This window comes from Delphinapterus leucas, chromosome 19 (genome assembly GCF_059928025.1).
Source record: "Delphinapterus leucas isolate spDelLeu-1000000601 "Yukka" chromosome 19, BTC_Dleu_Yukka2, whole genome shotgun sequence".
Classification (NCBI taxonomy): Eukaryota; Metazoa; Chordata; class Mammalia; order Artiodactyla; family Monodontidae; genus Delphinapterus; species Delphinapterus leucas.
In genome coordinates, this window is record NC_143147.1 from 40,898,671 (window position 1) to 40,925,902 (window position 27,232).

General features: G+C 39.7%; 2 protein-coding genes across 2 annotated transcripts in view; both read right to left on the reverse strand.

Annotated features, from left to right (window-relative positions):
* The window catches only part of TRIM37 (tripartite motif containing 37), a 125,930-nt gene extending 124,378 nt beyond the window's left edge, over positions 1-1,552 (reverse strand). The window contains 1 exon segment of the mRNA XM_089900941.1: positions 1,087-1,552. Coding sequence (XP_089757067.1) covers positions 1,087-1,107 — 21 coding nt within the window. The 5' untranslated portion in view covers positions 1,108-1,552.
* Positions 1,553-5,202: 3,650 nt separating this feature from the next.
* The window catches only part of SKA2 (spindle and kinetochore associated complex subunit 2), a 28,963-nt gene continuing 6,933 nt past the window's right edge, over positions 5,203-27,232 (reverse strand). The window contains exons 2-4 of the mRNA XM_022552635.3: positions 19,507-19,593; positions 11,124-11,300; positions 5,203-5,508 (exon numbers count right to left, since the gene is read on the reverse strand). Coding sequence (XP_022408343.1) covers positions 5,440-5,508; positions 11,124-11,300; positions 19,507-19,593 — 333 coding nt within the window. The 3' untranslated portion in view covers positions 5,203-5,439. The remainder of the gene's footprint in view (positions 5,509-11,123; positions 11,301-19,506; positions 19,594-27,232) is intronic.

Sequence of the window (27,232 nt, forward strand, 5' to 3'; positions counted from 1 at the left end):
AATTTTGGTGGTAGCTCTATGAAGGCTTTGGGAAGAAAAAAAATACGTAAACAGAAGAAGCAGTATTATCTTTGCCAGCCATGAATCCATGAATCCATTTAGGAAGTATCTGACAAGAAAACAGATATAATTAAATGTAGGTTATTATATATTTTAAGTTTATTTTTACAGTACTCACATTTATTTTTACTCCATTCCAGAGGAATTAAACTCTTCTAAAACCAAGATAAGGTTACAAAACTTTTATAATACTTTTACATGAGGAATTAAGGAGAAAATTACTCACGAGTCTAACCATGACTCTGCAGGACCAGAAAGAATCTGTGAGATGCAGACGTTGGGGGATGGGGGGTACGGCGGGGGACAATACGACCATTGGATGAACTAGTTTCAAGTGGAGTGCCCAGGTAATATAGCTGTTCCTTATCAAGGATTTAGTATTTTAGTAATTGCAAGGTTCAAGTCTTGACAATTATTATTATTATACAATTATGTCCAATAAGCAATCTTTTTAAAGTTCCTAGCATTAACGTAAATACCCCAAACGTTTGAAATCATCGTTTACAAGAGTCATATATAAAAAGAATAGGTTGCTCTGGAAAACTACAGTCAAACAGGATAGTAAAATTATATCCTCAATCAATCTAGGAAGGGCAGATGTCTACAAAATGTACCACTGGGAGGGAATGATTATCCATTCGGAGGGAGATTTGGATCCGCGCAAAAGCTCGTAAGAACTGGTGGCAAGTCGCAGCGCACGTCCGTCTAAAGAATCTGCAGTTCTGCTCTGCACAGGCTGTAGTTTGCAGAAACCCTGTGGGGATGAGTACCCGTGCCAAGACATCCTGAAAACGCCAGGATACGCACCACCTGACTGCGGGTCAGAGCACAGGGCAGCCGGAGGGCTGCAGAACGAGCACGGCGTCCTCTGCACTGGGCCAGCCCCCTCCACAAAGGCAGCGGCGGGGTGGGGGTACTAGGGCAAGGCGCCCTACGAGAGGGTGGACTAGGGCAAAGCGCCTCGAATAAAGAACGCTCAGCGGGTGGCGAGGGAGACTAAGCACCACCTTCCTCAAGCCCCCTCACCTCCACGCTCTGTTCATCCATTGCCTCCGGCTCTCGGCGGGGCGCTCGGCGACCCGCGGAGTCCGTGGTCTGACCTGTTAGGCGCCGGCCTGAGGTCACCAAGTCAAATCGCCGCGGAGAACAGCCGGGCGCCTACATCAGGGGTCTCCGACCACCGCCCCACCTGCGTGCCCCATCACTTCGGGTTCGGCGCCAGCTACCCACACTTCGCCATTTTTATCCGCGCGCCAGCCCTAGGGCGCAGTGGGAGGGTGAGCGTTAGCCACAAGCTTCTTTCCTCCCGGCTGAGCGGCCCGCCAGCGACCGAGCAGGAGCCTTGCCCACGTGACGCGGGCGCGCGCCTATCAAACCGCAGCTGAAGCCCGGCGGCGCTGGTCTTCCGCGACTCAGTTGCCGCTGGGAATTCGCAAACACCAACGGTAACCAGGGTAGCGGAAGGTGCGGTGTGAGAAAAGGCGCGGCCCGCATGCACGCATGCGCACAGGCCGCAGCGCTAAGGGAGCGGACCAGCGGCGGGCGCCTAGTTCCCGCGGTGCAGGGGAGCACACGAGATTTGGCCGCTGGCTGCTGCAGGGTTGCGTGCCTTCGGCCCTTGTTAGCGCAGGCGGAGGAGGGCGCGGCGCTTAACCGCGCCCCGTCTCCCTCAGGGGAGGGGCGGCGCTCTACCCTTCTCAAACTTTCGCGCGCCAAAGGCTGGAGCCACCTGGAGGGTTTGTGGGAAATGCAGACTCCGGAGCCACACCCCTAGGTATTCGGACTCCGTGATTCTAGGGTGGGGCTCCACGAAATCGTTTTCAACAAATTCTGTCGGTGATTTGGCTGCAGGTGGCTTGTGGCCCGCACCTTGAGAAACTGTGGTGCAGAGGATTCGTGGCTAGTGCTTCTTTCTCGGGGAGCAAGCCCAGATTCTCAGGTTTTTAAGACTTCCGCCCCACGTACGGAAGCAAAGCTCCAGATTGTGAAGCCTAGAGCGGTAATTTCAGAGTCGGGAGTGGGAGGACGGGACCACGGACGGTGTAGACGTCAGACCCACCCCCAACCACACTCGCCCTGCATTGCTTGGGGCTCGAGGTGAGCTATCGCCATGAGACTGTGGAAAGTGCAAGAGTATCAGCTGTATTCAGCTTTCCCATATTGGCGTCTGCTTTCTACAGTTTTCTAGCGTAAGAAGTGTTTAAAGATTGCAGAAATTGAAGGTGTGAGGCAAAGGATGTACATCAAATTCTTGAGTTTAATTTTTCCTTTCCAGTTTATTGCAAACAACTGTTACACTTAACCGAAAGTGAATGCACCTGAAGAGAATCAACAATTATCTAGGAAGAATTTCTTAAATATGACAGCATTTGGACTTTCTTATAAGTAGTGGGCATAACAATTTTTTTTAACTACATGAGCCATGTACAAAGATATAATTTAGGAATAATTGTGCCTGAAAAAATTCTTTCAGCAAAAATTATTTATGGTCTTGGAACTACATAGATGTGACAGTTGCACATCTTTTATACTAAAATGCCCTCAGTTGTACATTTTAATAATGGCAAATGGTTAATTTTATGGTATGTGAATTTTACCCCAATTTAAAAAGTTACTTGTGAAACACGGTACTATACTACTTGGGACTCAAAGGGTAATGAGAAGTGGTCTTTGCAACCCAGCATAGCAGAAAGCAAATAGGTAAAATTACAATGTATGATAAATATTAAAATAGGTTCTTGTACTAATAGATATATTTGCCCAAGAGCCCCAAAATGTTTAAAGATTTATTGCAATAGTTCATAACAGTGGAAAATTAGAAAACCCGTACAACTAATTAGGGGTCATTGCTTGCAAGCACTAAGTCAGATTCTGGCTAACTTAAGCAAAAAAGGAATTTAGTTGGCAGGATGCTAAACCGCTGTGTGTCGTTGAGAAAACTGTCATGTGCTCTTTGAGAATTCCTTAAGGAAAGGCTGACCTTGCCGTCTTCCTTTACCCACCCTCCAAATCTCCTAACTTGTGTATTATACAGCTTAAACGCCTATAAAAGAGGAACTGGTAAAAATTATGGTAAATTTATATATACAGCTGTTCAAAATGATATGAAGATACCAAAAATATTTTTAAGATAAAAAAAGGGTGCAGCTGCAGTACAGTATATGGTATCAGCCTATTTTTGTTTAAAATGTTTTTTAATTTGTATACGTGTAGAAACATCTGAAAAAGTTGCAGTTATTTGGGAGAATAAGCATACTTATATTTTTTTAATTTCTTAAAATTAAAGTTGTGTTTAAAATACAACCTAATTAAAATTAATTTGTATCACAACTTAAGACAAAAACACTAGTAGTCACATAGGAGAAAACAATTATCCAGATGAGAAATAAAAAAGGTCTAAATTAGGTAGTAAGAGTGAAGGTAAAGTGAAGGTTGGATACAACAAACATTTCAAAGAATTATAGATTTCAAAGAATTATAGATTATAGAATTATAGATTTTATTAACTAAGAAGATAAAGGGATGCAAACTTTAATTCCAGCTAACAGAATAGTTGCTGTTAACAAAATAAGAAAATCTGTTAAGTATTCTGGACATGTTCAATTTGAATATTCAGGTAGAGGTTTTTATTGGAAATTTGGATCTAGGTCTAGTGAAATAAGTTATACTTGGGAATCATTCCCCAAAAGGGCAATAAATGAACCTTGGGAAATAAATGAATATATAAACAAGAGCAATTTTAAGAGGGATGAGGGGAAGAACCAACATTTAGAAGGTAACTTGTGAAGTAAGTCATAGAGGAAAAACAGTGCAATCTAGTTTTTTTTCTGATTGAAAGCAAAACCCTTTAACACCAGTTACTTGTTAAGACCTCTTCATGATAACCACCATTTTTCAATATCACCATCACCATCACATCCCAGAGCCATACCATGACAGGAACTTCCTCAATATTAATTGCCTGAGTACTGAAGAAAAATATTATCTGTTACTAAGGTGTGACTTATTTATCTGTAATTTAAAAGGGGGGGGTTACTTTCTGTTCTCCAGATATTCAGAAGAGACAAGACAATTTTAACTGAAGCTACTCTTCCAACCCTGTCAGCTATTGTAAGTTTGTTAATAACATAACAAATTCTTTTAAAATTACATTAAAGTATAATTCTATAACCTGTAAAACTAACATTTGATATACTTTTCCTAATCTTTCAATGCCTTGTTTTTATGACATATATAGAAATATTTATTGAAGGACTACTAAATATCATACCCTAATACTTTACCATCTTATTGTGCTTCCAGCCATCCTGACACACACAAGTCAAGTGGTTTGCTCAAGGTCGTACAGCTAGAATTTAAAACCTGTGTTTACATATCCGGTATGAGTCCAAAGCTCAATCTTGACGACAAAGCTACAATATCTGCTTCTCCTCTTACCTATTTAGCATAGCTTTAACATTTCCCAGAACATTAACAGTAATAATTTACTGGCAACCTGACCTTCTGTTGTATAGATATACCATGATTTACTTTCATATTTACTTGCCATTAGTTTTTTCTTTTTTTTAATAAATAGGGAAGTTGACGCGCGCGCGCACACACAAGACAAACTGGCAAGTAGCGGTTGCCAGTGATCCTCTCATTTCAGTTTCTTAGCTTTCATATACAGTAGAATGAACAATTACAGTAATATAGACCAGAGGAGAACAAAGGTAGTATTGAAGTATAACAGGGACAATCTAAAACAGCGTTTGAAAGCAGAGCTCATGCTGCTCAACATTAGCAGGAAGAAGGAATAGGACAAAAATAAAAGTGAGGCTGTCACAGAAAAGCCAGCTTATTACTAAGTTAGGTTTTATGGGAGGCTGTTAAGTCACACATTAGCAGTCTCACCAATAATGTGACCACATCTGCAATCAGAATTTTCAATAATAAAATTATATACATATATATAACATAATACAAATTTTTTTTCTATCCTTTAATTTCCAAAGCATGTTCAGTCACATTTGACTGACTTGTGGTACATAATTTTCTTTTACAATAGGCCAGGACATCTGTGTTATCCTGATTATACAAAAACAGATACAAAATGGTGTTGAGACTTGCCTGAAATTACAAGACTAAGTGTACACGCATATATATTTTTAAATCTCTTTATTTCCATTCCATCCCTTTGGCTGAACATTATGAGTACAATATCTGACCTTCTTGTATTCCCCTCTCTCGTGGAAGGCATCACTATCCAGTAACCCAAGCCAAATCTCCTTTGTCATCCCCCCACCAACAGTCATCAAATGCTAACAAGACAGCTTCCTAAATCTCTCTGGAATTGATCTCTTCCCCATTAGAGTTCCCTTTTGCAAGTCCATTTCTTCATCATAAGTCTGACATGTGAGCTCTTAATTGCTCTGCCGCAGTTTTCTCTTCTTCAGTCAGTGGTAACAGCTACAAAACAAATGACAAAATCTTTATTTCAAAATCCCTTAAAACAACAAGGTCCTACTGTATACCACAGGGAACTATATTCAATATCCTGTGATAAATCATGATGGAAAAGAATATGAAAAAGAATGTATATATGTATATAACTGAATCACTATGCTGAAGAGCAGAAATTAACACATTGTAAATCAACTATACTTCAATAAAATAATTTTTTTAATTAAAAAAATCTTTAAACACTGCTAAATTAATTTCTGCTTTGTTACACCAATAAATGTTTCCATAAGTTCATACTATGTATGTAATCACAAATTTAGGAAGGCAAGGAAAAAATACATATTGGCTATCTATATACAAGCTACTTTGATGTTTGAGTTTCCAAAGAACTTGCAATTAAATTGAAGAAACAAGACCAAGAAATCAAACAATTTAAGGACAGTAATTTAACAGAACCAAGGAAGTCACATTTGAACAGCATATTCTAAAAGTACTTTGAAAAAGAAATGGGAACAAAAATAGTCTGGAAGTTTCTTCAGAAGTAGAGATTTGGGTTAAATTTTGAAGGATAATTAAGATGCTTTTATCTGCAAGTAATAGAGACACATTTGAAAATGGATAAATAAGAAAATGTATTATCATTGCACAATAAATACAGAAGAAGGGCAGGTTTCAGGGCTGGTTTATGCTCAACAATGTAAGGACTCAGTTTTTTCCATCTAACAGCTCTGATATCCTTGATGGTGGCTTTATCCTCAAGCTGACAGGAAAGTGGCTCTAGCGGTGCTAGGTATCACATCTGTACACAATGTTTAGAAGAAGTAAAGCTTTCTCTTCCCAGGGTTCTCTCAGCAGTGGGGAAACTCTTCCTAATTTCCTACTTTCAGACTTTCCCTCCTCATATGTCATTTGCGTTACAAACCTATTCCTGAACCAATGTTAGTTAAAGGAAAATCCATTCCCCTTGCAAATCAGGCACACACCCCTGAAGCTGAGGATAGCAGCAACTTTACCTCAGGCCTGAGTCTGAGGAATGGCACACATCTCAAGAGAGTCAGTAATCTTTTAGGCAGGAAGAGAGAACAGATGCTGAGAAAACAACCAGCAAACAGAATTCACAAAAGCAGGTAGAAGGACTACTAAAAATCAAAAGGGAAGGGGACCTCCCTGGTGGCGCAGTGATTAAAAATCTGCCTGCCAATTCAGGGGACACGGGTTCAAGCCCTGGTCTGGGAAGATTTTCACATGCCGCAGAGCAACTAAGCCCATGCGCCACAACTACTGAGCCTGCGCCTAAAGCCCATGAGCCGCAACTACTGAAGCCCACCCTCTGCAACAAGAGAAGCCACCGCAATGAGAAGTCTGCGCACCACAACGAAGAGTAGCCCCTGCTCGCCGCAACTAGAGAAAGCCCACGCTCAGCAACGAAGACACAACGCAGCCAAAAATAAATAAGTAAATAAATTTATATATTAAAAAACAAAAAACAAAGAAAAGCCGAAGGCAAGTTGTAAGGGGCTTTCACAGAGCACCAACAAACAGGCTAGCTGAAACATAGGGTTAATGAGGAAATAATAGGAGGTAGGACCTGAAGAATCACTCAAATAGTTACAAATCTGCTTAACTATATAGGTCATCTCTAGAGAGACTGCCAAATCTGGAACACCTCATACCTACAGAATCAGAAGCTCTAGGGCAACGCTGTCCAATAGAACTTGCTGTGATGCTGGAAATATTCTGTATCTGCACGGTCCAATCAGTAGATGAAGGACTGAATTTTTAATTTTATTTAATTACTTTTAATTTATATAGCCACATGAGGCCATTGGACACCCCACCTGGTTTCGTTTATCAAGCCATCATTTGCCCAAAATGTTCACATGGATAAAATGAAAAACAATCATAGGCCTTACTGCAGCTCAAATAGTAACAGAATTTCCCTCTTCTGTCTCAAAAACAGGAAATGGCATTATTCTGGCAAGACTTTGTTCTCCATGAATCCATGTTTCTCATTGTGATCTCTGAAATTCAGAGAGATTTCAGACCATCTGTTTATAAAATAAAACTTCAAAGAGGTTTTCCAGGAGTTAACTAGTCTAAAATGTGTAGAAATTTTTCTTCTTTAATACAAATGTTTCAGAGCATCGATGGAATACCATACATTCTATCTTTAATGCCTTTTTAATTTTCTATTTATTGCTATACTTTTGTTTGGGAGGGGTTGTTTTGCTATCTTCTATTTGGAACAGGTTTAGTCCTTTTTTTCTTTTGATGGTCACCTTTACAATTAACTATATTTAAACCTCAGTGTCTTAACAGCAACTAAAAAGATCAGGAAATTGGGGCTTCCCTGGTGGCGCAGTGGTTGAGAAGCTGCCTGCTAATGCAGGGGACAGGGGTTCGAGCCCTGGTCTGGGAAGATCCCACATGCCGCAGAGCAAGTGAGCCCGTGCGCCACAACTACTGAGCCTGCGCGTCTGGAGCCTGTGCTCCGCAACAAGAGAGGCCGCGATGAGGCCCGCGCACCGCGATGAAGAGTGGCCCCCGCTTGCCACAACTAGAGAAAGCCCTCGCACAGAAACGAAGACCCAACACTGCAAAAATAAATAAATTAATAAACTCCTACCCCCAACATCTAAAAAAAAAAAAAAATTATAAAAAAAAAAAAAAAAAAGATCAGGAAATTAATATGTATTCCCTTCCTTCCACCTCCTTTTCTATTCTTATCTCCCTATTTATTTTTTACTATTACCAATTCAAGTTCTTTTAATTCAAATATACATTTTCTGTCCTTCCAAATGAAAAACCACTCAACTTGATAAAAATCATAGCAAGATAATAACTGAACCGTTTTACTTTGTTTGCTTTCTTTTGTTTATGAACAAAGGACCATTTGCCCTAAGTAGAGATCCCTTTCTTGTTCTTCATGTTCCCAAAATAATTTTAAAAGCCCTTTTGGTTATTTTAGAAGTTTTCAGAATCCTCAGCTCAATCTAGCCTTTGGCTTTCTTAACTATTCTCACAGTTCTGACCATATGTCTAATATACCTCTTTTTATACTTGAAACTCCTTTACACGTCCTTTACACTCTGGGTTCATAGAACTATTTTTGGTTATATAACTCTCTATAGATGCCATTCCCTTTTCTTCCACATTTTGATCATAAAAATTTTCTCTTGGGCTTCGCTGGTGGTGCAGTGGTTGAGAGTCCGCCTGCCGATGCGGGGGACGCGGGTTCGTGCCCCGGTCCGGGAGGATCCCACACACCGCAGAGCGGCTGGCCCCGTGAGCCATGGCCGGTGGGCCTGCGCGTCCGGAGCCTGTGCTCCGCAACGGGAGAGGCCACAGCAGTGAGAGGCCCGCGTACCGCAAAAAAAAAAAAAAAAAAATTTCCCTTAATTTTCTACTACTATCTCATTTTTAAACTAGTGGGTATAAGACCCACTATATTCAACATTTCCCAACCTGGCTATCATTGATTCTAAAATATGATCTCCTTTTTCAAGGTTTATAACCTGCCTTTCAGTCATTTCTCCTTATTTGTCATCATCTGATCCAAAGTGAAAACCCTTAGCTTCCTACCTTTGATATAATTATTCCTCATTTCAGATACTTCTTTTAACTAAATGAAGACTTTTATAGATATTGAAATGATTTGACATCCCCTATCACTATCATAACTACTTTTCTGTACCACTTTTTTAATCTCATAAATATGCCATTTATTTATTGTATCTAATGGAGACAATTTTTAGTAAATATTCAAAAAATCATTTTTCTCTTTACTCACCCAAATTTATTGTGCTTCAATAAATTCGTGGATTTCTATACATATATGTTGATATATACATCCAGAACTACTCTTAGTCTCTCTTCAAGATTTGTTTCCTTAGAACAAGTTTATGTGCTTCTGTTGTCAGGCTCTGATCACATGTACAATGAAGAATATGTGACTTGATTTTATTTATAAAGGTTATTACATCTTTTTTGCATTTTATTTATTAGCAGGTGACGCCACCCATACTATTTAAATTCCTGCTCCCTATTCCCTCTGTGCCCTTTTTAATTGCCCTCCCCTCTTCCACTATTCATTTCTCCATGACATAACACATACATTTAAGGTGTCATTTTACGATTTTTACCCAGGCACTGTTCTCTTTTCCTCCATTGGTAACATAAAGAATTCTTCATCAAATTAACCTGGGTAATCAACCTTTGAGATCTACTCTTGCTGCAAGCCTATAATTCAAGTAACTTAAGCCATAATTTAGTTCAGACTTGGCAAATAAATACCATGTATGCTGCCCCTAGCAGCATGCCACAGCAGATAGCTTTTTTTTTTTTTTTTTTTTTTTTTTTACGGTACGCGGGCCTCTCACTGTTGTGGCCTCTCCCGTTGCGGAGCACAGGCTCTGGACGCGCAGGCTCAGCGGCCATGGCTCACGGGCCTAGCTGCTCCGCGGCATGTGGGATCTTCCCAGACCGGGTCACGAACCCGGGTCCCCTGCATCAGCAGGCGGACTCTCAACCACTGCGCCACCAGGGAAGCCCCCAGATAGCTTTTTTGCCATGCCCAGACACAGCTCCTTAATACAGCATTCTAAGCAGGTGTTACCAGTTAACCGATTGGAGTTAGCACCAGAAATTAAAACCTATTGGACATCTTTTGTCCAGATAATTAAATTCAACTCTATGATTCCATCTACATTAGGCTATCTTTTCTTTCAAAAGCCCTCACCTTTGCATTGTAAATGAAAATGCGAGCAAACTCTTCAATTGGCTGTTCGAGATCTCAGTGCCTAGGTCAGCAGTTCATATTCTTTTTCCTACTCCAACATATCTAAAGAGTTTTACACATTAGTGATAGAGGATTACACTAAATGAGATTCTTACAGTAAATGAGAAGGGGGTGCAGAATGGAGGAAGAGGATGAAGGTCAGGCTTACCCAAGTCCACCAACCCAACTGAAGAAAAGGAGAACTAAAAAAAAGTCACTGGTATAGATGCTTTCTAGATTTCTCAGTCTCACTAGTTCTTACAGGAACCAGCAGAACTGGTAGATTTAATAAGTATTAGGAAGATTTCTCTTCTGCCATGGCTACATAATCCAAGACAGCATACCTCTTCATTAACCATGTCAAGTCCACCTGCTCATTTTAAAATAAAAGGAGGGAGACTTCCCTGGTGGTGCAGTGGCTAAGAATCCACCTGCCAATGCAGGGGACACGGGTTCGATCCCTGGTCCGGGAAGATTCCCACATGCTGCAGAGCAACTAAGCCCACGTGCCATAACTACTGAAGCCCAGGTGCCTAGAGCCCGTGCTCTGCAACAAGAGAAGCCACTGCAATAAGCCTGCGCACCACAATGAAGAGTAGCCCCGCTCACCGCATCTAGAGAAAGCCCGCGCACAGCAAAGAAGACCCAACACAGCCAAAAATAAATTAAATTTATAAAATAAAGAAGATGAGAGCTATTATACTTCAGGGAATCAGGAAAATCTCATTTCTATCAACAGTTCCAACTGCTGAATTTCAAAATGAGAGTTACTGGGGATTTATCTTTCAAAGAGAAATTCAGAATTAAAATTCTACAAATCCAACTGGTCAATTGAAAGCATTACCTTCAGGTCTGTTTGCTTTTGTAGTTCTTGTATCAAGGTCATAGTCTTATTGAAAGTAGCACAAATGTGGCTCTTAGTCTCTTTATGCTCGACAGCAATTGGTTTAAAGCGTGCATGCAAAGTTTGATATCGAGACTTTATTGCTGACAATTCCTTTAAGAGCGTAACAGGATTTTTCTACATCAGGAAAAAAATTAATATATATTAAACCTGGAAAGGAAAAATTAAGCTTCTTTTAAGAATTAAAATATATACAGCACATTCTACCATCCATTTAATAGAACACTGTATTTAATACACAGCTATGGGACAGAGGATGGGAGGAAGGAAAAAAGAGAGAAGTATAAGACCTACATCCTATTCTCAAGGAATTTAAAGCCTAGGCACAGAAATAACCCCTCCCCTGCACACACACACACACACACACAAAACAGCAATATTAAACAGCAAATAAGGTCACATTAGATATGTAATATTTGATGTATAGCTCACAATAATTAATTACACCATACTTCTAAAATACAGTTCTAAATGTTATTATACAGAAGGTGATTTAAGGAACTATGATTTGTTGAATAAGACAACTTGAAACCACTTATGATGAAATTCTTTTTTAATTAATTTATTTATTTTTGGCTGCATTCGGTCTTCATTGCTGCACACATGCTTTCTCTAGTTGAGGAGAGCGGGGCTACTCTTCGTTGCCGTAAGCGGGTTTCTCATTGCGTGGCTTCTCTTGTTGCAGAGAACAGGCTGTAGGCGCGCTGGTTCAGTAGTTGTGGCTCACGGTCTCTAGAGTGCAGGCTTGTGGCGCACGGGCTTATTTGCTTCGTGGCATGTGGGAACTTCCCGGACCAGGGCTGGAACCCGTGTCCCCTGCATTGGCAGGCAGATTCTTAACTACTGCGCCACCAGGGAAGTCCTGAAATTCTTAAATACACTGTCATGGGGCTAAAGTATGTATGAGCACCAATTCACTGACCTCACTATACAAAATGCATGCCAACTCAAGCAACTATATTTATAAATTACATTAGTTTTTCAAATTCATTTTGGAATATAAACCACTATTCCAGAAAAGACATTTCAACTGGGTGCTTTCTGCCACTTGGTTATTCTTTTCATTCCCTGGTGGTTTCTTAGCAAACCCTCCAATACTAGCTATTCCAAACTTTCTCCACTCCCTCCAGTTCCCATCCACCCCTTCTTGGCAAAAGACCTCACCCCAACTACTTTACTGAGAAGACAGAAACCATCTAGGAGTTTCTACTCCTGCGTTTTCACTGAAAATGAAAACACTTTGGACATTCTGATCCTTACTTAGCCCCTAACACTACCACTATTTTTTTTAATAAATTAGTTTATTTATTTATTTTTAGCTGCATTCAGTCTTCTTTGCTGCACACGAGCTTTCTCTAGGTGCAGCAAGCGGGGGCTACTCTTGGTTGCAGAGCGCAGGCTTCTTATTGCCGTGGCTTCTCTTGTTGCGAGGCACAGGCTGTAGGGACATGGGCTTCAGTAGTTGCAGCACGCAGGCTCAGTAGTTGTGGCTCTCGGGCTCTAGAGCGCAGGCTCAGTAATTGTGGCGCATGCGCCTAGTTGTTCCACGGCGTGTGGGATCTTCCCGGACAAGGGCTTGAACCCGTGTACCCTGCATTGGCAGGTGGATTCTCAACCACTGTGCCACCAGGGAACTCCCACTACCACTATTATTGTTGTGTCCTCCCCATATCCTCCAGAACCTTAAATTTCCTATATTTCAATAACCTTTTCATACCTCCCTCTATACAGACCTCAAATATATATAAATTTTCCCTATACTGAGGGGAAAATTAACTCTTCTCTTGACTCTGTTGCAATTCAAAACCAGTTTCATTTTTCTTACTCCATTTGCCACCAACCTTCTAGGTCCTATAATAATACATTTCCTAGGCCTTTTAATAATAAATAGCCCTGGGACTTCCCTGGTGGCACAGTGGTTAAGAATCCACCTGCCAATGCAGGGGACACGGGTTCAAGCCCTTGTCCGGGAAGATCCCACATGCCGTGGAGCAGCTAAGCCTGTGCGCCACAACTACTGAGCCTGCGCTCTAGAGCCTGCGAGCCACAACTACTGAGCCTGTGTGCTGCAACTACTGAAGCCCGTGCCCCTAGAGCCCATGCCTCGCAACAAGAGAAGCCACAGCAATGAGAAGCCTGCGCACCGCAACCAAGAGTAGCCCCCGCTCGCCGCAACTAGAGAAAGCTCTGCGCACAGCAACAAAGACCCAAAGCAGCCAAAAATAAATAAATAAATAATAATAATAGAAGACCCCATAGACCAGAGTCCTTTGCCAAATTATTTTAAACAATCAAAAAGTCAGACTTGCTCTATAATTTTGATATCCCTCTTTTTGCCTCTCCTTATTTCTTTCCTATTCTAATCTTCTTAAAATGGACTCTTGATTTCCACAAAACTATAGTATCTTGGTTATCTTCCCACTCTTCAAGTATCTTCTTTGTGGACCCTACCTCATGGCTATAGTCAGAGGCTCAGTTCATGGCCCTCTACTCCCCTCTTTGGAGATTGATAAATAAAGATGATTCTAACAGGAATGAATAAGAACAGAAAACCTAACTTAAAGACTGTTAAAATAACTCTGCAGAGAGTGACCAAGACCTATGGCATGAAGAGTAGAAGCAGGAAAAGGACAAAAGAGACACCATAAAAAAGTTAAGAAAACTTATGTTTGATATGGGCAAAGAAATATAGATGACACCAAATGTATAGTCTGGCAAATACTGTATATTAAGATGCCTTTTGGGATATCTACTCAGTAAACACCCCAATGACACTGAGACCTGTACCCTAACCCTTCATTTCTCATAATGTATCTAGATATTCTAAGAGATTGCCAGTAGAAAAACTGGAAAATACAGTCAAAAAAATATCCTAAAAAGGAGGGGGGAAATAGACAAAATTGAAAGAAAAGATAAGAAAAATAGAGGATAGATTCAGGGAGTCCAATATTTCAGTAATGGGAAAGGCCACAAAAGAGGATTTCTTTTCTTATGAATATATAGGTAAGAAAAGTGATACGACTTTAGATTCACGTGTTTCATATTTAAAGAGCCCCACCAAGTGACAGCACAGTTAATGAAAAGACCTATATCATAATCATAAAATAATTATAAAATTTCACAGCATAGATAAAATATTCTTAAAGTTCCAAGACAGATAGGTGTGCTGCAGGATTTGGGGGCGGGGTGGGGGGGGATGGAAGGTATAAAATAAGAAGGAAGACAAATACAACCGATCAGGAATTAGAATGGCATCTATTTCTCAACAAGAACACTGAAAGCTAGGAAACCACAAAACCATGATTTTAAAATTAAGAGAAAATAATCTCTAATCTAGAATTCCATACTCAACCAAACCATCCATTAACTAAAGGATTAAATAAGGGTTAAGTAAATACATTTTCAAACATCTGACATCTCAAAGAGTGAAATATATGATCCAAACTAAAGGGAGTAAAACAAAGGGAATCACCAAAATTATGGTAAAGAAATTCCCAGCCATGCAGGAAGCCTGTAGAGCCGAAGGTTAGATTGGAGCAAGAGGACAGACAGCACACAAGGGATGTGGAAGAAAATGAAACTTAGGGATCATGTGATGTGTCTGACAATGTTGACAGGAGTTTAACAGTTCTGGTAGAAAAGTCTGAGGCTGAATTAATGATAAATGCATAGAAAAACTAAGAAAATTGAAGGGGAAAAAAAGAAAACAATTATTAGCTCCAGAAAAACAAGTTGTGTAAGAAAGGAAAAGCAAACATAGTATATTGCGCGACTTGGATAAAAGCAATATTTGCAGAGCCATAATTACTGTGATCTGAATGTGTCCCTGCAAAATTCATTTGTTGAAACCTAACCCCCAAGGTGATGGAATTAAGAGGTGGGATCTTTGAGAGGTGATTATGTTATGAGGGTACAGCCATCACGAATGGGATTAGTGCTCTGATAGAAGAGGCCTTAGAGAGATCTTCCCCTTCTGCCATTTAAGGATACAACCAAAAGTCTGCAACCCAAAAGAAGGCCCCAGGGCTTCCCTGGTGGCACAGTGGTTGAGAGTCCGCCTGCCGATGCAGGGGATACGGGTTCGTGCCCCGGTCTGGGAGGATCCCGCGTGCCGCGGAGCAGCTGGGCCCGTGAGCCATGGCCGCTGAGCCTGTGCGTCCGGAGCCTGTTCTCCGCAACGGGGGGAGGCCACAACAGTGAGAGGCCCGCGTACTGCAAAAAAAAAAAAGTACCCAGTCTACTATTTTGTTATAGCAGCCCCCAAAACAGACTAAGACATAATAATATAAACAAATACTGAATGATATATCCAGAAATTGTGAAGATGAGGATACTTATGGATAGTAAAGTATTTAATCTTTATCTTCAATAACAGGAAGTTATTAATAATAACAGCTAAAATATATCGCATATTCTGGACCAAACAGTTCTAAACACATTATGTATATATATAATTTTATTCTCTCTTAACCTACAAAGTAGGCAGTAATAAACCATTTTATAGATGAGGAAACTAAGTACAGAGAGGTTAAGTGACTTGCCTAAGATCACAATGCAGAGCTGGGATTTGAACTAGAATAGTCTGTATCCAGGAAATCAGTAGATATTTCAGATCAGAGGAAAAATAGCAATATAAGCATACTACTTAGAAATATAGAGGTAAATACAAGAAGATGCTGAAATAAAAGTGTGAAACAAGGAATTACTATTTGTAACTATGTACTTCTGTTACTTTTCTAATTATTTATAAAAATTAATTTGACAAAAATAAAAGTTTCAGGTTGGGAGGAAAATTGATTTGAGGGTAGAGGACATCAACTGTGAGATGGCAGGGGATCAGGCAATTATAAATGATCTTTAGAATGGAGCTCAGTAGTGAATTGATCAGAGAACTGTACATATAAACCATAAGAATAACGAATTCCCCAAATATTGATACAAATTTATAGGGGAAAAAAATGTGTTAAGAACTAATCCTGATGATCTCCCAAACTAGGAAAAAAGAAGGAATTGGTGAATAAGGTGTAAGAAATAAACAGCCATAGAGCTAAGAGTTAACGTAGGGTAGTTAGTCAATTACCCATACTACATGTTTTGTGACAGTAACTGAGTCTAGTAAAATTGAGATGGCAATGATTAACTCAGGAAACGTGATTTTAGGACTTAGCACCACACCACAGAGGAAAACATTATTGTGCACACAGCCTGTTTTGAGTGACTGGCTTCTTGGGAGCCACTGTGTTCTTTTATTAGTGTTTGCAAACTATTCTGCACTTTATTTAATTTTGTGCCTATAACATTTCAATTCGTTTTAGGGTTTTATTTATTATAAATGGGTGATCACTTTTGGTAGCTCACAAAAATATACAAGAAGTGTTCTGGTTACGACAGTGCTAGTGATGAGGAAGAAGAAAAGCCAATATGTGAGCAAAAAACTAAGTCTTTTGAAAGAAACAAAAGGAAACATGCCATTAATCGTGTTACTAAATTTAAAAGAAACCATAGGACTTCCCTGGTGGCACAGTGGTTAAGAATCCGCCTGCCAATGCGGGGGACACGGGTTCGAGCCCTGGTCCACGAAGATCCCACATGCCGCAGAGCCAATAAGCCCGTGTGCCACAACTACTAAGCCCACGTGCCACAACTACTGAAGCCCACACGCCTAGAGCCCATGCTCCCTCTGCAACAAGAGAAGCCACTGCAACGAGAAGCCCACGCCCTGCAACAAAGAGTAGCCCCTGCTCACCACAACTAGAGAAAGCCTGCATGCAGCAACAAAGACCCAATGCAGCCAAAAATAAATTAATTAATTTAAAAAAAAAAAAAAAAAAAGAGGGCTTCCCTGGTGGCGCAGTGGTTGAGAGTCCGCCTGCCGATGCAGGGGACACGGGTTCGTGCCCTGGTCCAGGAAGATCCCACATGCCGCGGAGCAACTAGGCCCGTGAGCCACAACTACTGAGCCTGCACGTCTGGAGCCTTGTGCTCCGCAACAAGAGAGGCCGTGATAGTGAGAGGCCCACGCACCGCGATGAAGAGTGGCCCCCGCTTGCCACAACTGGAGAAAGCCCTCGCACAGAAACGAAGACCCAACATAGCAAAAACTAATTAATTAATTAATAAACTCCTACCCCCAACATCTTCTTTAAAAAAAAAAAAAGGGCTTCCCTGGTGGCGCAGTGGTTGAGAGTCCGCCTGCCGATGCAGGGGACACGGGTTCGTGCACCGGTCCGGGAAGATCCCACATGCCGTGGAGCTGCTGGGCCCGTGAGCCATGGCCGCTGAGCCTGCGCGTCAGGAGCCTGTGCTCCGCAACGGGAGAGGCCACGGCAGTGAGACGCCCGCGAACCACAAAAAATAAATAAATAAAAAGATACATGGACCCCAATGTTCATAGCAGGACTATTTACAATAGCCACGACATGAAAGCAACCTAAATGTCCATCGACAGATGAATGGATAAAGAAGATGTGGTATATGTATACAATGGAATACTACTCATCCATAAAATAGAATGAAATAATGCCATTTGCAGCAACATGGATGGATATAGAGATTATCATACTAAGTGAAGTCAGAAAGAGAAAGACATATCATGATATCAGTTAATGTGGAATCTAAAAAAAAAATGATACAAATGAACTTATTTACAAAACAGAAACAGACTCACAGTCATGGGAAACAAACTTATGGTTACCAAAGGGGAAGAGGCGGGGGAGGGATAAATTGGAAATTTGGGATTAACGGATATATACTACTGTATATAAAATAGATAACAACGACCTACTGTACAGCACAGGGAACTATACTCAATATCTTGTAATAACCTATAATGGAAAAGAATCTGAAAAAGAATATATATATATGTGTGTATGTAAAACTGAATCACTTTGCTGTACACCTGAAACATTGTAAATCAACTATATGTCAATTAAAAAAAAAAACATGCTAAGTGAAAGAAACCGGACATAAAAGGCCACATATTGTATGATTCCGTTTATATGAAATGTTCAGACAGCAAATCTGTAGAGTTTTCAGAGACAGAAAGTGGATTAGTAGTTGTTGGGAGCTGGCCAGGGGCAGGAGAAGTGGTTGTTAATGGGGAGAAACAGCTAATGGGTATGGGTTTCTTTTTGAGGTGATGAAAATATTCAAATATTTATTGTGATGATGGCTGTACAATATACTAAATTACTAAAAATTCCAATGAACTAAATATACTAAAAACCACTGAACTGTATACTTTAAAAGGGTGAATTTCATGGTATGTGAATTATAGGTCAATAAAGCTGTTTTAAAAAAAAAGGTGTAGAATAGAAAAACAACTGGAAGTGTAACTAAAATGAGAGATGGAAGGTGGAAGAAAAGGGGAAGCCCCACATGAAATGTTTTCCACATGGTACTCGAAAGATACTGACTCAGATGAGTGCTTTGGCCAGTCAATTAGGTGGTACCACTGGACCAGAATTGGTTGGTTGTTCTTCAGTAAAAGAGAAAAGAGGAAAAGACAAAGAAAAAGTCAAGTCAGTTAAGGAGGTAGAACAGTTAAAACTGTACTCCCATAGAATCCTGGCATTCCATTATTTCATGTAAAGCAGTAAAAACTGAACATTCACAATGCTTTCCCAATTTTATATAAAATGTTATTTTAATTTGCACTTCCACTCAATTCCTCCCAAATTTTAATTGTATAAATTTTTTGAGAAACAGTAAAATATGATATTTCTTGTCTGCTAGCAAATGCTATAAAAGATAAACATTAATGATTTAACTGGTAAATTAATATTTTAAGTGCTAAATTAATGTTAGCAGACAATGCTTAAAAATTGTCTGCTTTATCTCTATAGATAGGCGTGTATACATGTAGTTATAATTTATGGCATATAAACAGATAATATTTCTAATCAACCTAAACTTAGAAATAACTAAGTACATAATTTTATGCAAAAATCACAGTTCATGTATCGAATTTAATAGTATATCATCATCTTCCTCAGAGAATATCATCACTGCTAGGATTTCTCCCCTCTTATTTAGCCACTGCCCTAGAGGTATCTATATTCTCTCAGAATTTCAGAGGCTTCCATAGTGGTTTACACCCCTGTACTCAATAATTCTTATTTATGGGTTAAAAAAAAAAAGAGGAGCCACAAATTTCCTTGACTATGGGTATAATCTCTCCAATATTCTGTGACCAAGTTTCCAACACAAAAAAGATTCTATAAATTTAATAATGTAATTGTTATAATCTACTACTATTAGAAATACTATCAGAAAATCTTTTAATAAAATATTCTGTTAAAAAGACATTTCTTTTTCCGATTACCTTGCCTGCTGAATCAGGATAATTAGTCTTGATTTCATATTCCAGCCTGTACTGAATGTAATCCAGATCAGAGTCAGCCTTCTGGAACTAAAGATCAGCAGAAATAATTATTTCATGAACCAAAAGATGTATTACTAAACATGATACTGTATTTTTTTCTTTATATTTTCACATATTTTAATATGATATACACTGATTTTGAAAATATGGAAATAGAAAAGTATACAGAACCTCCATAATCTAGAACATTGGTCCCCAACCTTTTTGACACAGGGACCAGTTTTGTGGAAGATGATTTTTCCACGGAACGGGGGAGTAGGCGGGGGTGGGGATAGGGGATGGTTAAGGCTGTAATGCAAGGGATCCACAGATGAAGCTTCGCTCGCCCACCACGCACCTCCTACTGTGCTCACCTACTGTGCAGCCTGGTTCCTAACAGGGGGTTGGGGACCCCTGACCTAGAATACCTATGCTCTATTAAGAACTAGCAATGGCTTCAAGAATTCCCTAAGGTTACTAACACTCTCATCAAATAGGCAGTTTTTCTACCTCTGGTAGGATACGTGGTTTCAAATTAAAACACTGAACAAACTTATTTTCAGGGATACTCCGGCTGTTAACATAATTTGCAACCCCATTAACCAAAGAACTACAAATATGTGCCACACAGACCAAAACTGGAAGGCTTAAAGAGTCATAAATTACACAAAAAAAGCTACGTTAATACAGGAGTAGCAGTCCGAATAACTCCAATTTATTTAACCTGGGTCCTAGCGTGGGACCTTGATCTGCAGTAAACTTCTAAGAGAGAAAAAGCAGAAAACTGCCATAGGCTGTAAAATACTTGTGCGTACATAGAGAAACGTTGGGAAGGATATATATCAGGGTGTTAAAAGTGGTTTATTTCTGAATGTGATATAATCTACAAATTATTCTTAATCGCGGGGAATTCTACATCTTTTACTAGATCTTAAAGCATGTACTACCTTGAATTTGTCAGGGAAACAACCACCATCCTTTGAGTTTACTGTGAAAGGCAAAACATGATTTCCTCAGGGAAGGTCTCCTGTTCATAGCCCACAGCTGAGAAGACTTTCTGACCTTTCTGTCAACTTAAGCTCTGGACTAAAGATTGCTTCTTGAAAATTTGGATCCTTAATGGAAAAAGTATAAACCAACAAAAACTGTTAAAAGTAGTTCTCAGATCCAATGAGAAGCAGTATACAGATATTTTTATTATACAAAAAGTAAACCAAGGATTCTACTTTGGAAGGTAGAGTGAGGAAGAAAAAATGGTTCTCAGAAGTTAAAATGCTTCTGAAGTCAGAAGCTGTCACTATTGAACAGAATTTCAGAAAGAGATAAACTAAAGCTTCCATCACTAATAATTTCTCTCATCACTGGCCTAAATTTGATTGGAAAACTTTGCAATTAATAAAATTCTATCTTTATAACCAAAAACTTCTAGAGTAGAAATTGAAGAGTCAGCCTTTGTTTTTAAAAATTTTCCAATAATCAGTATCTGATTTGCATCTCTAACAGCAAGCAGTTGCTATGAGCCAGAAAAACAAATCTAGAAATTCTCTATTTAAAAAGTGTTTATAATGTTTTCCAAAAACGGAGGCATTTCATTTGTCATATATACTTGTTCTATTAGCTGCCATGATTAAATCTATCAATAATTAGACTTCTTTAAGCATATTAGTAATTACTATATATGTATGTGTGTATATATAAAGAAATTCCTGTTGGCATAATTCCCACATTAAAATATGCTCAAGAATTATCTTTTCCTTTATATAGAAAAGTACACTAACCTGTATGACATGTGGATGGAAAGTAGGGGGAGGGGATGGGGTAGAACAAATCAAATAAAGCAAAGGCTCTACACATTGAAGACCTGATTTGTTTTAATTATTGAAGTAGACCACAATTCTGTAGCTTTATGTATAATTCAAGGCCTGTATAACATGCTAAAGCATAATTTTAAATAAAAGTTTTTAAAACTTATTAAGTTACCACAAAATTCTTAGGATTATGGGATTTGTTGCTCCAGGGTTACCTTAAAATAGAATCTCTATTCTAGGAGCCCTTGTTTATGGAACAGATATTCTTAAGCCTATGTTTTTGTTTTTTTTAATTAATTTATTTATTTTTGGCTGTGTTGGGTCTTCGTTGCGCGTGGGCTTTCTCTAGCTGTGGTGAGCGGGGGCTACTCTTCGTTGTGGTGCGCGCGTGTCTCATTGCGGTGGCTTCTCTTGTTTTGGAGCACCGGCTCTAGGCGCAGTAGGCTTCAGTAGTTTTGGCACACAGGCTAAGTAGTTGTGCCTCACCAGCTCTAGAGCGCAGGCTCAGTAGTTGTGGCACACGGGCTTAGTTGCTCTGCGGCATGTGGGATCTTCCAGGACCAGGGATCGAACCCATGTCCCCTGCATTGGCAGGCGGATTCTTAACCACTGTGCCACCAGGGAAGTCCCAAGCCTATATATTTTTGTTTGTTTGTTTGCGGTATGCGGGCCTCTCACTGTTGTGGCCTCTCCCGTTGCGGAGCACAGGCTCCGAACACACAGGCTCAGCAGCCATGGCTCACAGACCCAGCCACTCCGCGGCATGTGGGATCCTCCTGACCAGGGAACGAACCCGTGTTCCCTGCATCGGCAGGCGGACTCTCAACCACTGCGCCACCAGGGAAGCCCAATGTTTTTTAACTTGATATTTTAGTTCTGCTTAAATTTATCTAGTATAATCCCACAGTCCATTTAACAATGTCTTCTCTTCAAGAGAGTGGTTTCAGCTATGGCTTCACGTAATACCTGGGGGTCCACAACGTACTAAAATCACCAAATAGTACCAAAAAGAAGTGGTTCCTTCCCTTAAGTAATTTATATTTTAATAAGATACCAGGGGCTTCCCTGGTGGTCCAGTGGTTAACACTCTGCGCTCCCAGTGCAGGGGGCCCATGTTCAATCCCTAGTCAGGGAACTAGATCCCACGTTGCACAACTACAAGATCCCGCATGCCACAACTAAAATCCCGCGTTCTGCAACTAAGACCCAGCACAGCTAAATAAATGAATGAATGAATGAATAAATAAATAAATAAATAAATAAATGATACCAAAGAGTGTGCTTCCAATCAATGGCATGATGGAGCCGGCTAAATTTTTAGGAATTTTTGCAAGCCAATTGTTAAACACAGCCATCACTAAAAATTAAATTATTAAATTTACAACTAAATAAATTATTAAAAACAAATATATACACAAAAACCATAACTTCCTAGTTATTTTACTATATTTTACTCTTATCTATGCTCTTGAGGTCTATCATATCTATACAGTGGAAATATATCACATGCTACTATTGCATGTCTTTCCAACTCCATTTTCAGTGACATCACGCTGATAGCTTAAACTCGGCTAAGGTGGAAATATATACACCAGGGAAATTGGCAAATGCTAAAATTCAGGACTTCCCACTTTCCCACCACAGCTGCACTTATATGTATACCACTGCTTCAAAAGGTTTTTAAAAAAATTTCCATCCCCCCTTTAAGTAATATACCCACACTTCTATTTGGAAAATATTTCAGAGAACAAATAGAATTTTAAACAGATTTTAAAAGACAGGGGGTACAGGGAATTGGGAGTTATTGTTTAACATGTGGAGTTTCAGTTTGGAAAGATGAAGTTCTGGGGATGGATGGTGGTGATGGTTGCACAATGATGAGAATGTACTTAATACTGCTGAGTTCTTTACATTTTAAATGCCTAAAATGGTAAATTTTATGTGTATTTAACCACAATTTTAAAACTTTTTAAAAAGAGGAAAAACAGTTTGAGAGTAGAATGTTATCCTCCTTGAAGAACTGAACAGAACATTTTGTGATAAAACCTAGGGGAAGTATTTACTTATTAGCGAAGTCAGTGGGCTATGGATTAAGCAGGGGACAAAAAAGGAAAAAGGGTGCCAATGCAATGTTGAGAAAGAGAAAAACAATGAAGATTCTCTGATCTGAACCCCTCATTTTATAAATGAATAAATAGTCTAAGTGACTTCCCTCTAGTTCTATTTTCATTACTCTGTTTTTATGTAGTTAGACCAAAGTTATACATGACATTAAATCCAATAAGAATCACATAGATGGGGGAAAAATGTAAAGACTTTACCTAATATTAAATTTAAACAGTTTTTTTTAAAGTTTTAAATCTAATATCTCTGCAGTTAGTCCATTAAAAAATTCTCTCTGAATATAACCTGGTAGTCTGGTACAGAAGAAAAGAACATAAGAGGATTGAGATATGTGGCAGAAGTTCTAGTTCTGGTCTCACTAACCAGCTATGTGGCCTCCAGTACCTTCCCTCTGAGTCTCTCCTATTAAATGAGAGAGATGGAAATCTAGTCCCTTTCAACACTAAACTTCTATTATATCATTATACCACAAATAAACCAAAGTTTAATTTGTCAAAATGTTAAAATTAATGAAAGTGTTTCTTTTTTCTAATATATAAAAACTTGGGGCTTCCCTGGTGGTGCAGTGGTTAAGAATCCACCTGCCAATCCAGGGGACATGGGTTGGAGGCCTGGTCTGGGAAGATCTCACATGCCTCAGAGCAACTAAGCCCGTGCGCCACAACTACTGAGCCTGCGCTCTAGGGCCTGTGAGCCACAACTACTGAAGCCCGCATGCCACAACTACTGAAGCCCGCGTGCCACAACTACTGAAGCTGCGTGCCTCGAGCCCGTGCTCTGCAACAAGAGAAGCCACCGCAATGAGAAGCCTGTGCACCGCAACAAAGAGTAGCCCCCACTGGCCGCAGCTAGAGAAAGCCCGCGCGCAGCAATGAAGACCCAACGCAGCCAAAAATAAATTAAAAAAAAAAAAATTTGACCTTTGAGTTTCAGATTTTAATGTATGTATTGAAAAGTAGCTTCTACTATTTGTTTTCTTCCTAAACAAAGATGACTGTTGCTTCAGTTTCAGCTGCATCATTTCTGCAACCTGCCCATTGTTCTTCCCAAACACCAAAACCCTATAAGCAATATTGCACTACTCAGAACTATTTACACAGCAGAGACAATATCGATAGGGTTCTAGGATCTGGTGATAAACAGGAAAATTTTTAGTTACACGGTAGGAAATTTACTGACCAATTATGACAGTCTCCAAAACTCATTAGTGTCTGATTAATGGAACAAAATGATATTGCTAAACTTCATTCACATTGGAAGCCTTGTAAACAATGAGGTTGCTGTTTAATTAGTTTTAGCTACCTGTCTTATTTTTAGGCATATTAGAATATTTAAAATAAAACTAGTGAATTTTTTAAAGCCCAAGACATTCATATTTCATATTCACAGTTTTTCTCTAAATCATTAATAAAAATAAATGGGAAAAGTTTTATATCACTCCTAAGAGTGGTAAATAAAATATGCAATTTAGCTGGGAAAAGTCCATGGAAATCAATGTTAAAGCCCCAAAGACCACCAAATTACATTCTGCCAATTGGACATCCTTCGAAGAAGACTGGGATTGTAAGGACGATACTGTACAAATGGGAAAAAAATACTTCAGGAAATAATTTAGAGTTTTAGAGAGCATGCCACATATTTCACAAACACAACATTCCGTCATACTAGTTTTTATTATGATAAGCTTAAGGCTTTAGATAAAAGGCACACTGTATGACATACCACTCAAGTATTTGGCAGCATTAAGAAAAGAACATAATTGCAGTACAGTTTAAAAAAACATTTCCTCTTTACAAAACCCGTAGATTCCCACTGCCACAAAAATGCTCCCTTTCAAAAGGACCAGCTCCAAACACATCGTCTTCTGAGAGAGCCTGTCTCAACATCAAAACACAGGGAAATGAAGGGGGAAAGTACGGCAGCCTTGCCTCTGGTGAGAGGAGTTGGTAGAGGTATGTTCTGGACTCAGTGGCTAGGCTTAGAAATACATTTTCCATAGAAACATTGTTTTAAGGGCAAATTAGGTATCTTAACACTCCTAGATCTAGGTTAGCTGTATTATCAACCAAAGAAACTACTTAAAGCACCCCTTTCCTTACATTCTCATCTCTCCAATACAGGTTTAGAAACACCTTTATCTACTCTCATTTTATTTTTTTCATGGATAAAGTTTACCAAGTCATGTCTTATATTACAATCATTTGTTTGCATGGTAGTGTCACCATTTGATTTCAAGTTTCTTGCTGGCAAGAGACTTGTCTTTTCACTTCTATATCCCTGGTTTTTAATATGCAGTGAAAAAAGGGAATAGATTAAAGAACATTTATTCATTTGAAAGAACAGCCTGGGAATCCAACAACATTCTAAAGCCTGTTTTAATAAATATTTCAAGCTCGTAACCAGTTGAGCGCCACCTCTAATGTCTACACAATCAAAATTGGTTTTTTGTATATTTCTGCCAAAGAGTTGACTATTATCCACGCTCTTCCAGAGAGAACAAACACATGTCTATGCTTGTCTGAAACAGATAAGCAATATGCACAAGCACCCAGTTACAGACATGTTATTTCAGGCAAATAACAACATCAAAGCAGAAGAAAGTGTGAAGTTTCAGGTTCATCAGTTCCTAATCGGCAGGCTTTTATGTGACAATTAAGAGAGTAGTACACATGAGCCTGACTTTATCAGTTAAAGTAGTCTACTTAACTTTTCTTAAGCTTTCAGGATCTTAGGTTATTTATGTTAACTGTGCTATGGACACATAATAGACTACAGGGACAGATTTTGATTTTCATAATATATAGAATGAACCTGGTTTAGAAAAAATAAAAATATACCTACAAAAGAATCTAGAATAGGGACTTCCCTGGTGGCACAGTGGTTAAGAATCCACCTGCCAACACAGGGGACAAAGGGTTCGATCCCTGGTCCAGGAAGATCCCACATGCTGCAGAGCAACTAAGCCCGTGCGCCACAACTACTGAGCCTGCGCTCTAGAGCCCACGAGCCACAACTACTGAGCCCATGTGCCACAACTACTGAGCCCACGTGCCACAACTACTGAAGCCCACACACCTAGAGCCCATGCTCCACAAGAGAAGCCACCGCCACGAGAAGCCCACGCACCGCAACGAAGAGTAGCCCCTGCTCGCCACAACTAGAGAAAGCCCACACGCAGCAACATAGACCCAACGCAGCCAAAACTAAATAAATAAATAATAAATACATTTTTTTAAAAAGAATCTAGACTATACAACGTAGTCCTTTTTTTTTAATTAATTAAAAAATTTATTTTTGGCTGCTTTGGGTCTTCATTGTTGGGGCTGTGTTGCTGAGTGGGGGCTTCTCTTCGTTGCAGTGCACAGGCTTCTCATTGCAGTGGCTTCTCTTGTTGCGGAGCACGGGCTCTAGGCGTGCAGGCTTCAGTAGTTGTGGCACGCGGGCTCAGTAGTTGTGGCTTGCGGGCTCTAGAGCGCAGGCTCAGTAGTTGTGGCACACAGGCTTAGTTGCTCCATGGCATGTGGGATCTTCCCGGACCAGGGATCGAACTCTTTGTCTCCTGCGTTGGCAGGTGGATTCTTAACCACTGCGCCACCAGGGAAGTCCTCCTTTTCATTACTATTTTTTTAAAGACTTCTCTGTTATTTATGGTATCCTATGCCTTATAAATAAATAGGGCAATAAAGAGTGTAGAACACAGAAATCAATATATAATTTTATCAGAAGTCATTAAATTTCCCTATATTTTATCCAAA